Source organism: Balaenoptera physalus (genome assembly GCF_965194825.1).
Source record: "Balaenoptera physalus genome assembly, chromosome: 16".
NCBI classification, from domain to species: Eukaryota; Metazoa; Chordata; class Mammalia; order Artiodactyla; family Balaenopteridae; genus Balaenoptera; species Balaenoptera physalus.
In genome coordinates this window covers 10175278-10189027 of record NC_138898.1, presented here as the reverse complement: position 1 = coordinate 10189027, position 13750 = coordinate 10175278, and the positions used below count along the sequence as shown (strand labels likewise).

The following is a 13750-nucleotide window of genomic DNA, read 5'->3' as shown; positions in this document are numbered from 1 at the left end:
ACTTGGGAGACAGAGAAAATAATCTGTGGTGTATCTAAGCAGCAGAATATAGAGCAGCCACTAAGAATATTCTTACCATAGATAGTTACCGGAAAGCAATAATGCAAGGGAACAAATCAAGGTCATCGAACATATATCGTATATATACAGAAGAGAAATAGGTAGGAAAAACACCAAAACATTTTTGGCTTTTTTTTCCTGTAATTTTTTTTCTTTTTCTATAACAAGCTAATGTTACTCTTATAATTAGTGAGGGGGGGAAACTAAAAATAAAATCTGCTTCTAGATTAGCTGTACCTTCACTGTGTACCCCTTTTTCTTATATCACCCCTGTCTGCATTACTCCCAGCTTCTGACATTCTAATGGATGCAGGAATGCTCTCCATCTACAGACTCTGATGTCTGGAGGAGAGACCCACTCGCTCTTCGCCCATCTCTCACGGCCACTTGCAAGGGGGCCATTTCAAGGTTACTGTGGATCAGAGGAGAAACACATCCTTTTTGGTTTTCCCTTCTAAGGGTCGGATCCTGAAGAGATGGACGGTGAAGACAAGACACTCAGAAGGTAGGCTTCTGGGGTCTGGCAGAAGACGGTTATTATCACCAAGCTTGGAAGCTTATAAGATGAGAAAAGAGGGAAGGGACACACACAAAAGGTGCCACTGAGTTTTGGAGATCCCAGACACAACACTGGCTCAGTGCAGGTGTCCCAAGGGGACCGGAGTAGGTAAAAATAACTGGACACTCTGGAACTTCACCCAGTCTCCGCCCTGAGCTCCCCAAACGCAAGTGCTTCACTCTCTGCAACACTTGTGAGTTGACAAAGCACTTTCAAACCATCACGCCATGGGTAGGGACGTGGTCCTGTGGGGTTACGAGCCCCACCTCTGGACATGGGCTGCCGGTTTTAATCTCGCCAGCCGTGTGACCTTGGGAATATTCCTTAGCCAATCTACACCTCATTTGCAAACAGCACGATCACAGTAATTCTGGGTGGTAAGGGATGCCCATAACGTGGTGCCTGGCACAGAGCAGATAAGCAACAGGCGACCCCTTCTTACCACTGGCAGCATCACCGCTACCCTCACTGCTCCGTCTCTTCTCTAAGGGCCATGAGCTCCGTGTGATGTATCAGCCCCTCTTTACCTACGAGGAGGCTGAGTGCAGCTTAAAATCACACCGCTAATCAAGTCCGCCCTGGCAGTGACACACGACCCGCAGCTGCACTGCGGGGTAAGGAGGGGTAGTGCGACGCCCCCATCTTTCAGAAGAATCAGTGGAAATGAAGGTCTTGAAATGCCATTGCGAGACGACAGAACACACAGCAAGCCAACATTTTAGCAAAACTCACCTGACGCCCCACACAGCGACACCACACACACGGACGTGCTTTAGAAGGATGAGTAACGGAAAGCAAGGTGCAAAACTGTATCTATAATTTACAACTGTGCTCTTAAATTTTTAAAATAGGTTAATAATTAAAGGGTGAGGAAAATTCTAACATATGCAAAGAATTATCTCTGCAAAGGTACTCAGATATTGAGAACAGTGGGCAGCTCCGAGGCAGAGGTCAGGGGAGGGGCCCCGTGTAGAGACTGTGAGAAAGGAGGGGGCGGGGCGCCTCAGGGGGAGATGGAGATAGACTTCTCGCTCTGCACCCTGAGGAGGGGTGGCCACACAGAACATTCTACACATTACCCAGAACTTGTAACCAAGGGCCCTGAAATCACTGAGGTACTCAAGGCACAGCCACATACAGCAGGCCACTTTCATTCACACTCACACACACGCACACACACCTATGCACATCCACAAGCCACACACGCTCAAACAGCAGCTGTGCACACATCACGTGCACATGTGTTCACACTCACACTCGTGCACATATGTACACGTGCCCACACGCGCACGCACACATAAACCCTACAGGACCATGAAAACCATCTGGCTTTCTCAAGGATGTGACTTAACCCATTTCACCCTCCTTCCTTCCTTGTACTATAGTGTGATTCTGTACCAGAGAAACATACAACTGTAATTCTACATATATGCCCACATTTAGGAAAAATCTGGGTAACTCTACACCCAAACATAAACAGTGGTTATCACTACGTAGTGAGAATTACAGGTTATGTTTATCAACTTCTTTAGACAAATGAACGAGTCCCAGGGTGGATTCCATCTGCTCGGAGGAGAGCACTTCCTTGACCACTCACGCCAAGAAGGACACGTTAAAAGTTGTACCACAGTGACCCCCCTCCACTGCACCCCACCTCCAACACTGCCAAATATCCTGCAGACGATGGGATGCTGTCAGGGCTGAGGCCTGCTCACCAGAGCATCTTAGGACCACTTCTCTCCGGCCAGATTACATCTGTCTCATTTCCCCTGGGAGTTTACTGTACGGGCGGGGGGTCGGGGGGGTGGGGGCAGTGCCCCCCAGGCTGTAATCAATAGCTGAATAAAGACACTTCAAGGCTTCCCAGGCGGAATGTGCACAGGAAACAAATTTAGGAAATCCTGCTTTCTGTTACAGGAAATGAATCCTAGGCCAACTGGTAGAAATTACTCCAGGAGCTCCAAAGTAAAGAGGATACTGGCTTCTGTATGTATTCCATCAACTGACCTTGCCCGCACCAGCCAGGTTTTATTGATATAGAATTTCAAAGGTAGGATTCTAGACCCAGCCACTCCTACGTGGAATCCCACAGGGATCTGGAAACAGTACAGCTTTCTGAAAGATTTCACTGGAGCTAGACTTAACCTATTTTCTGTCAGACGGTATACTTACATAAACAGATTTATATTTTGAGGTATGCATCTTTTGAAGTAGTTTAAAAAGCTGGTGAGTAAAATATTAACAGTGGTTAGTAGGATTATGGTTTACTTTTTTTTCTTCTCTACGTTTTCATATCTTCTATCATAAACATGAAATGACTGTGTAATAAAAAAAATAATAAAGCTGTGGGGAAAAGGAAACCAAGAAAGCAACACCGACCTCTGTGAAGACACCAAAGACCAAAAGAAAATACCTTTTTTTAAAAAAAGCAAACCGCTATTCAGAATCTTAGAAAAACAAAACAAATCTGAATCCAAAGGCAGTTAATGGACAGCAGAGATAAAGGGCTCTTCTCTTTAACAAAAAGGAGCTGAAAAGCACAAAGCATTCCATGGAAGATTTACCTTCATGGAAAAATCTTTGCACAGCCCTAAAACAAATATATCAAAGTTCAGTGGGAACCAGGGGTGTGGGACAGGCATTAAAGACCGTCACATATGCATGTCAAAAGCCAATCGGAGCCCAGAGGCACAAGTGCTGATCGGATCACCAACATTTAATTTAAATTCTATCAAATACCCACAAGCTACTGGTCCCCAGTCCATAACTACCAAGAATCTGGTCCTTTCTCACACGGACCATTCAATGGTATCATCCTCCCATTCCCAAACGGAAAAGCAAGATCAAGCAGACTAACCCTGGTCAAGACACGGTGACAAATATGACAAGCTTTTGGTTCCAGGGCACAAGTCTCAGTAGGCTCATCCATACCTATCCCCCACCGCCCCCTTCTCTCTGCACACAATTCCCATCTCAGAATTTGGCCAAGGGTTACCAAATTTTTCACCCCTAAAAAGCCTGGTTCAAATATCAACGGTCACGGATGAACTGGGCTTCACAGCTTGAGCTCTTCCACAAACACCAAGCAGATGAGAAGGAGTCGTCTCCCAGGGGACACATTCCATTGCCCCAGGAAAGGAGGAAGAAGAGACTGGGCAGGGGAAGACACACCCAAGTGTCCTGCCATTTCTGATCTTTGGAAAAGACTCTTATCGGGCCACCCTCCCCCCGCCCCGCCCGCACGATCACATCAACCACTGGCTCACGGGTATTCTCAGATGAGTCCAGACCTCCAAAACACTTCACGTACCCGAGAAGCCCCTCCCTCCTTCTCAAAACGAACAAAAATCATCATCATCATCATCATCATAACTGGGAGTCCTTGCAACATTGGTGGAAGAGTAAAATGGTTAAAAAAAAAAAAAAAAAAATCCCGGGAAGCACTCCGGTAATTTACGTCATGAGCCTTAAACATACTCATTCAGTTTGACCCACAGGATTTACTGACCACATACTAAGGGCCTCACAACACCCTCCTGTGGGTCCCATGTCACAGACACACAGTGAGGATAAGGAACCCGCTCAGGTGTGGAGCTGGGAACCCAAGATTCACGCGCTCAACTGTCTCACTCCTGCCGCCCCAAGCGGTGTGGGCTGCTGCCTTGTTTAACGTAGACTCCACAGTGCCTGGCCCATGGGAGGCACTCAAAAATACCTGGTGAAATTAATGAATCCCGTCACACCGTTTCTAGAAATAGCAAGTGTAAGGATACTGGCTGCAAATGTTTATAAATACTGTTGCTCAAAAATAGAAATAACCTAAATTCCAATAATATGAGAACAGTTGAAGATATTAGGGTCCATACCGTAGGCAGTGAATCTGAAAAACTGTGTTTTAACAATGTTCAAGAAAATTGAGAAACAGGTATGATAAAATATTAGTGAAAAAAGAACTAATATAGGCAAAACGCATAACTATATTAAAATGCTCATTTTTTTAAGAAAAAAATACATGAAAACCTAGTGGAGAGGCTATATATCAAATTAATAAAAACTGACATTTAGTGGTTTCTGAAAAATGGTTCAGTAAAAGGATTAAGAGTTTGGGCTCTGAAAACAAACTCCCTGGGTTAAAGCCCTGACTCTGTCACTTAGGGGACTGGTGTTGTAACGTAAGTTAGCCACAGAAAACAGCAACTTTACCAGGAGGAAACCTGGGAGACACCACCTTAGCCAAGAAACCTAAGTTAGCATCTCCGAGACCTAGACACGCCAACATCATGTGTCTCCAGATACCCTGCACCGAGGACAGTGCCAGAAATGCATAACCTGAGTCAACATCATAAGAAAATGTCAGACAAATACAAACTGAGGGACATTCTACAAAACAGATAACCTGTATTCTTCAAGAGAGTCAAGGCTGTGACGGTCAAGGAAAGCTGAGGAACTGTTCCAGGTTAAAAGAAACGCCAGATGGTCCAGTGGTTATGACTCCGAGCTTCCACTGCAGGGGGACATGGGTTCGACCCCTGGTTGGGGAACTAAGATCCCACATGCTGCAAGGCTTGGCCAAAAAGAAAAAATAAATTAAAAAAATAAAAATAAAAGAGACACCAGAGGCGGTACAACTGAATATGGTGTGTACTCCTGGATTGGTTACTGATCTGGGGAAAATATTTTTTTCTTTTTTTGTAAAAAAGTGAGTGGGACAGTTGATGCAATTTTAATAAGATCTGCAAGTTAGATAACAGTATTGTATCAATGTTAATTTCCTGATTCTGATAAATGTCCTTGTTTTGTAGGGAGATATTTAGGAAATTATTTTTAGGAAATATTTAGGAATAAAAGGGGATCATGCCTGAAGCTTACTCTTCAAAGGTAAAGATAAAGCAAAAGAGAAAAGTGTTCACATTTGAAGAATCTGAGTAAAGTTTTGGTAAAGGGGACTTCTTTGTGTTAATTTTACAACTTTTCCAAAAATTTGAAAGTATTTCAAAATTTAAAAGTCTAAAAAAAAAAATCCAGGGAAGATATAAAAATGTAATGTACAGGACAGGGAATATAGCCAATATTTTATAATAACTTTATATGGAGTATAATCTCTAAAAATATCAAATCACTCTGTTGTACTCCTGAAACTAATATAATATTGTAAATCAACTATACTTCAATTAAAAAATAATAAGAGAAAAGAAAAGCCACTATACTTTGAACTCTTTAAAAAAAATAAACAACTAGGAACTTCAAGCTAAATATTTAATCTCTCTGTCCTTGACTTTTCTCTTCTGAAAATGAGGATAATCATAGTACCTCTTAGTTGCTGGGAAGATTTAATGAATAATACACAGTACATCAAATGGGACCTGATGTGTACCAAATACTCAAGGGAAGTTACCTATTGTTATCTTTTATGAGTGAAGTTGCAAATAACCCATTTCCCTCTTTATATTCTTCTGAAATTTCCAAATTTTCCACACTACAAAAAATTGTTTCCATAATCAGAATAAAAGTTTTTTTTAAGGAAAGAAAAAAGAAAGGAAGACTGGACAGAAAAAAAAACCCAAAATGTTAACAGACTGGTAAAACACGGACTGTGTCTTAACTACACTGAAGTCAGGGGGCAAAGGATATGATACCATTTTCATGCTGGGCGAGGGAGTTCTCTGCCTACACCTACACAGAAGGCGTTCCTATCATATGGCACCCTAAGAGAAAACGCAGTTAGGGGCTTCTTACAGAAAACACTACACAGGCAACTGTATTACCAGGTCCTATGCTCTTGAACACGGAATTAAATGAATCCTTTCAGCTTTAGCAAGAGTTGATGCTTAGATACAAAAATATGTGGCTTACTAGACTTCATCAAAATTTAAAACTTCTACGTTTCAAAGGACACCGTCAAGAACATAAAAGATAGAATGGGAGAAAATATTTGGAAATCATGTATCTGATAGGAGGCTTTTATCTCAAATACATAAAGAACTCTTACAACTCAATAACAAAAAGACACATAACACAATTAAAAGTGGGCAGAGGACCTGGATAGACATTTCTCCAAGGAAGATACATAAAGGGCCCAATAAGCACATAAAAAGATGCTCAACGTTATCAACATTATTAACCTTTGGTATCAGAAACACAAATCAAAACCACAATGAGATTTCACTTCACACTCACTAGATCGGCGAGAATCAAAAGGAGGGACGGTGACAAGTGTCGGCTAAGATGCAGAGAAACTGGAACCCTCGTACCTTGCAGGCGGGAATTTAAAACGGTGCAGCCACTTTAGAAAACAGTGTGGCAGTTTCTCAAAAGGCTAAACATAAATTTAACATGACCCAGCAATCCCTCTCCTATACATACGCCGAGAGAAATGAACACATATGTCTGCGCAAAAACCTGGACACATGTTCATAGCATAATAGCCCCCCCAAAGAAAATACACATATATATATATATATTATACACATACAAAATATATAAACAGTCCAAATGTTCATCAACCAAAGAATGGATAAACAAAACACAGTATTATCCATTCAATGGAATATTGTTCATCCATAAAAAGGCATGAAGTATTGCTACATGCTACTACATGGATGAATCTTGAAAATACATGCTAAGTGAAAGAAGTGAGACACAAAATGTGTGTGTATGTTTCCATTTGTATGAAATGTCCAGAATAGGCAAATCTACAGAGATAGAAAGTAGGTCAGTGAGGCTTCCCTGGTGGCGCAGCGGTTGAGAGTCTGCCTGCCAGTGCAGGGGACGTGGGTTCGAGCCCTGGTCTGGGAAGATCCCACGTGTCACGGAGCAACTAGGCCCGTGAGCCACAGCTACTGAGCCTGCGCGTCTGGAGCCTGTGCTCCGTAACAAGAGAGGCCGCGATAGTGAGAGGCCCGTGCACTGTGATGAAGAGTGGCCCCCACTTGCCACAACTAGAGAAAGCCCTCGCACAGAAACGAAGACCCAACACAGCCAAAAATAAATAAATTAATTAATTAATTTTAAAAAAAAAAGTAAATACATGGGATGCAAAAAAAACTTGCAAAAAAAAAAAAGAAAGAAAGTAGGTCAGTGGTTGCCAGGGGCTGGAGGGAGGGAGGGTGGGAGTCTGTGGGAATACAGGCACGGAGTGCTTCCTTTTGGGTTGACAAAAATGTCACAAAAATCAATGCTAAAATTGACTGTGGTAATGGTTGCATAACTCCATGAATATACTATTTAAAAAAACCGGGCTTCCCTGGTGGCGCAGTGGTTGAGAATCCGCCTGCCAATGCAGGGGACACAAGTTCGAGCCCTGGTCTGGGAAGATCCCACATGTCACGGAGCAACTGGGCCCGTGAGCCACAACTACTGAGCCTGCGCGTCTGGAGCCTGTGCTCCGCAACAAGAGAGAGGCCGTGATAGTGAGAGGCCCGCGCACCGCGATGAAGAGTGGCCCCCGCTTGCCACAACTAGAGAAAGCCCTCGCACAGAAACGAAGACCCAACACAGCCAATAAATAAATAAATAAATAAATAAGTTTAAAAAAGAAAAGATGACTACTATCTAAAAAAAAAAAAAACAACAACACTGACCTATATGTATCTGTCAAACGGGCGACTGTATGGTATGTGGATTATATCCTAATTAAGCTGTTTTTTAAAAACAGCGCCCCTTATGCGCTGGCCGTCTGAACCACAAACAAGATCTCTCGCTGCTTCCTAACTCAGGATGTATCTCAAGTCCAAGGCTACTCCTTCTAGAGGAAGATCAAGGGCTGCAGGCATCTGCCAGCGTGTTTCCCTAGCGGCCCAGCACCATCCCGGATCCCGCTGCCCTGACAGGCGGCCCCAGCCGGAGCGCGTGGGAAATGGGCAGCGCATCCCGCGTGCCCGGGGCTTTACCTCGTCCGGGCTGGACGCCTGGTACACGCGGCAGGAGTCCTCGTACTGCTTCTCCGCCTCGGCCTGGTCGGTGACACCGTTGGACTCGTACACGGGGGTGACGTTGTGGCACAGCGCGATGGCCTTGACGGCTTCGTGCACGCGGCTGCTCATGGTCCGCCGCACTTTGGTGGTGAGCGCGGGGCCCTTCTGAGCGGGCGGGTCCTGGGATTGCTATGAGAAGAGGAAACCAACGAGGAAGATGACCAGAGACACGGAAGGACCTCGAGAGGGAAGAAGAACGACCCCGCGGAGTCGCTGCTTCTCTTTCAGCTGCTCTGACACACGTCACTCTGGGGGTGTCTCCAGTAACACTGCCATGAGGGCGTGGGAGTCAGGGATCCGGTCGTGGGCGCTCAGCCAAAAACAAAAATGCAAAATAAATAGAGGAAAAAATGACAGTTTAGTGAATGTGGGTGATGTTACCTGGGAACATGTGAACGTGCCTTCCTCTGGGTGGTGCTGGGGGCCTCTGGCCGAGTGGGGGCCCCGTTACACTTCAAGGGATGTGCTGCTTCAGACCAGGGCTCCCGGACCTCGGCCCTGCTGACATTTGGGGGGGATAATTCTCCGTTGGGGCTGGCGGCGGGGGGAGCGTCCTGTGCACAGTGGGATGGCTAGCAGCTTCTCTGGCCTCCATCTACTAGATGCCAGAAGCAACCCCCAGTTGCAACAGGAGAACAAAAGTGTCTTCAGATGTTGCCAATTGCCCATGGAGACCAAAATCATGCCTGGGTTAGAACTGCTGTTTTAAATGTACATTCCTCTTGGTTTAAAATTGAAGACAGGGGACTTCCCTGGCGGCACAGTGGTTAAGAATCCACCTGCCAATGCAGGGGACATGGGTTCGAGCCCTGGTCCAGGAAGATCCCACATGCCGCGGAACAACCAAGCCCGTGAGCCACAGCTACTGAAGCCCGCGCGCCTAGAGCCCGTGCTCCACAACAAGAGAAGCCACTGCAATGAGAAGCCCGCACACCGCAATGAAGAGTAGCCCCCGCCCGCCACAACTAGAGAGAAAAGCCCGCACGCAGCAACGAAGACCCAACACAGCCAAAAAGAAATAAATTTTTTTTAAAATGAAGACAACAGTATGGATGGGGGCTCTAGGGGGTAACAAGCAACCAAGGGCAGGTCCAGGGAAAATATCAGTAACAACCAGAAAGAAGCCTGGCTGGCTGAACACACTGCAAAATGGTACCTGGAAGTCCACTTAGGGTAGATTTTCAAGAGTAAACTCAAATGTGCTCAAGTTTTGCCTTCCACACTGGCCACGGACCCTAACTCTTGTCTAAGAAGCAGTTCTGTTGCTTACACAGCCCTCATCCGTTCCTTCATTCATACCTTTCAACACACAGCTTGGCCTCCTAATGGGTTAAGTTGGGGAAGACGTTTTGAGCAACATGGTAAAAAGAGTACTGAAGGCTGAGAAATATGAGCCTGATTCTCGGGTGGGTGTGAATAGCTGTGTGACGTTGAGCAAGTCCCATCTGCCCTCTGGGCCTCGGTTTCCTGCAAATGAGAGGAGTGGGCTAGGGGGTGGTTTTCAACCCATGTGCGGAGTAGAGAAATCCCGAGAAACCCACTCAGCACCATCAAACGAGGAGGACAAACAACCCCATACCCATCTGTGTTACACACCGGGTACCATGAAGGTCTAGCTTTGAATAAAGGGGTTCTACTGCCTTAAAATACAATAAAAAATTAAGACCACTAGAAAGAGACCACTTGCCAACAGTCTATGAATTAGTGTTCAATAAAAAACACTCCGGTGCCCTCCCATGACCCATCTGATTAGCCTCTCTCTCCAACCTCCTTCCTGCCTCAGGGCCTTTGCACTTACGGGACCCACTTCCTAGAACACTGTTTCCCACATCTCTGCAGAGCTAGCTCACTCCACCTCATCATTCAGGTCTCCATTCAATGTTCCCTCCTCAAAGACACCTCCCCTGAGCCCCCTAATCCATGCTGCCCCCTGTGCCCGCCCCACTGGGAGCCATGCTTCCCCGTTACCATGTGTGTCATTGTCTCCACTGGCTAAAACTGGATTCTTTACCTGATAACTCTCCCGTTAGACCATGAGAACAGAGAGCTTGTCTACTGAATTCTAGTACCAAGGGCAGTAGTAACTAGCAACAGATATTTGTTGAACAAATGAACGACTTAATATTCCTAAGATACTGGTGAGAAGTCCTCATTTGTCATGAACTTTTTTTCCATTTCTAAGAAGAAATAAATATCAAATTGACCAACATCAGTTCCAGATTTTAAGTCACAGTTTAGGACAAAAGACCTACAATAGTCTTCCTGCCTCTACAACTGAGTCTCGGAAGCTGGAGATGTTTGTGAAGTTACTGAATGCTGTGTTCCATTAAAAACATATTTTATCCAACAGAGCAGAAGCCATCCGATCTTTTAGAATGAATCACGTTTCATACCCATGAACACATGGTTGCCCAAAATAGAGAACAGATGGGTTATGAGAAACAAGAAAACGACTTTCATTTAATTTTTTAATACTATTTTTAGCAGTAGCATTATACTCCTCAGGTAATTAGACAATTACTAAATTATTCTGGTCATGCAGGCACACACACTGCTCTGGCTTCCTGCTCTGTTAACCTTTGGTGTCAAGAGGACACGAGTTTCACTTCCAGGCCAAAGGGCACGGCATGGTAACAATAATTAGAGTAATATATCAGAACTACAGTTTAAATGAATCATTATTTGCCAAGTGCTTTTAATCATAAAGAATTTAAGTTTAAGATTATAACGAGGACTGAAGATTTACAGAAAGGTTCCCTCTCCGGGAGAGACTAAATCAAGAACATTTTTTCTAAACTCTATAATTTATGTTCTAGCCGTGGACGCATGTCTTCATTTTTTCGCCCACATTCCTCAGCACCTGGACCAAATTATTACTTAACATTAGGAGCAATAACAAGACCTTTGACAAAGTAATTGCTCTGGCTGGCAAGTTTTAGGAACAGTGGATTTGAATGAAAGGCTGAGTTCAGGGCCTCTTCCACAAACCTTCGGATTTTATAAGCAATCTGATTCTGTCTACAGAAGTCAAATATTTCCACTCCTATTTCAAATGTGGGATAACACAGAGCTTTGGGGTTTTGCATTCCAGGTGAAACCACACTAGGGCAAGGCAAAAAAGAGAAACACAGCCCAGATTTTTGCAAAGACCTCACTCTCAGATCAGGGAACCATTTGACAACAAACTAGAAAATGATGGTGACTGAACTGGACCAACATCACAGGCAGACTGGTTTACTATCTCCACGTTCATTCCTCTCTCTCTTACATTGATACTTATCCCACTTTCCTACTAAGATGTTTCAGGGAAGAAGGGTCATAACCACTGATTCTGAAATTCTCTTTTAATCTGCAAATAAAAGGCTCACCCACACACCAAATGGCAATCCACATACACCACGAAGGCACTGGTAATTACCAGGAGCTCAGCTAGTGTTCGTATTGAGGCCCAGTCCCCAAACTTCCTCACATTCCCCATATGGAAGAGTTTCACATTGTACAGTGTTTATCTCTAGCCTCCTCCCCATAGGCCCTTTAACCTGCACACATTTCTTCTTACTTAAAAAATACCAGGGGAAAATAAAAACAGATGTGGTATCCACAGAGACAGGTTACAACTCTTTTTGCCCTGGGGGAGAAACCACTGGCCCTCTTAAGGAGGGAGGGCAAAATAGCCCCACGTGAGGTCAGAAGTTGGGTGAGGAATCAAGATCTCCGTATACAAAGGCCTCTGACTTGGGCCCTTCGGTGGATATCTCGCACCATGTGATGTTTTGGTCATTCTAGGGCAGCCCAGCCAACAAATGAGACACAGAGATTCAGTGAAAAAAACAGGCCTCCGTTTCTCGTTAATAATCCATGGCAGGGACATTTCCCAATGAGAACTCCAGCCTGTATTTCAGGAAACAGTAATACAGAAATTAAATGCCGAGTCACCAGGAATATCAATTTTCTTTCCAAATGCAATGAAAAAAAATCACCACTTACGAACATTCATAATATTACCAGATACAATGGATGGGTTGCAACTGGTAAAAATACACTATTGAAGAGAAGGAATTCCTGTTTCAATAGGCCCCCTTCACTCCCCAAATTGAGCTCAGAGCTGGTAACTCATTAACCTCAAAGGTCCACCTCCACAGAGACAGGCTTAGAGCTACCACTTCCAAGTGAATCAACTGCCTTACACGCTAAGTGACTGCATAAACACAACGTTTACTGCTTAACAGTACACATCTTTCCGCATGACAGAGGCAACAGATTTCAATTCGTTGAAACTGAACCACATACTACACAGGGGTTCTCAACTTGGGAGACTGTGCCCCCCCACTGGTCAGTGTCTGGACATACTTGAGGGTGCGACAAAGCAGGTGCCGGGGGAGCGTGCTACAGGCATCGAGGTGGCAGAGGGCAAGGATGCTGCTGAACACCCCACAGGGCACAGGGTGGTCCCCACGGCAAAAAATGACCCAGCCCAGATGTCAATATGCCCAGGCTGAGAACCGGACATGAAGCCGCTGCCACCGTAAAACCGGGGTTAGGATGGTGAGGCCAAACTGTGCACGAATGCTGAACTGGATACTGTCAATTTAAGATTTGGATTTTTCGCATTAATTTTGAGTTTTTTAAGTGTTGCATTACAGTATGGTTTGTCTTGATGACGGCGTTTTCTTGCCATCTCAATAAATTTTGCTCCCTGGGTGCATGCTTCACTCTCTTTAACCCTACCTAGTCCTGGCCCTATTATAAAACCATTAAAAAGGATCATAATCATGACATGTGTGAAGAGAAAGAAGCTGGACAGTGTTATTCCAACAGTGGCTCTTAACCAGAAATGCCTCTCTGAATAACCAGTAAAGATTTTAAGAAGTATATATATATGCTTGGGCCCCTGACACTTAAAGAATAGAGTAGGGCCCAGGCATATATACATATTTTTAAACTTTACAGTTTTGATGCTCAACTCTAGTTTAAAAGAATTACAAAAATATGATGCCTTCTTGTTGAAAAGAAAAAAAGGAACAGAGAGAGAGAGAAACAAAGTACACATCTCCACAGACACACAAAGGCAGAGAAATAGCTTGGCATTTTATACACCCAGGTGTTAACACTGGCTATCACTGAGTGATGTGAATACAGGTGATTTCAATGTTTTTTA

At 44.4% G+C, this 13750-nt stretch overlaps 1 protein-coding gene across 6 annotated transcripts in view; it reads right to left on the bottom strand.

The window, feature by feature from the left end:
* ATP9A (ATPase phospholipid transporting 9A (putative)) overlaps nt 1-13750 on the bottom strand; it is a 136163-nt gene that overhangs the window by 44873 nt on the left and 77540 nt on the right. For all 6 annotated transcript variants that reach the window (XR_014254494.1, XR_014254495.1, XM_082428358.1 and 3 more), the window contains one exon: nt 8509-8721. Coding sequence is in view for 4 of the 6 variants with exons in the window: in XM_082428358.1 (XP_082284484.1) it covers nt 8509-8721 (213 nt within the window). In the remaining 2 variants the exon portion in view is untranslated. The remainder of the gene's footprint in view (nt 1-8508; nt 8722-13750) is intronic.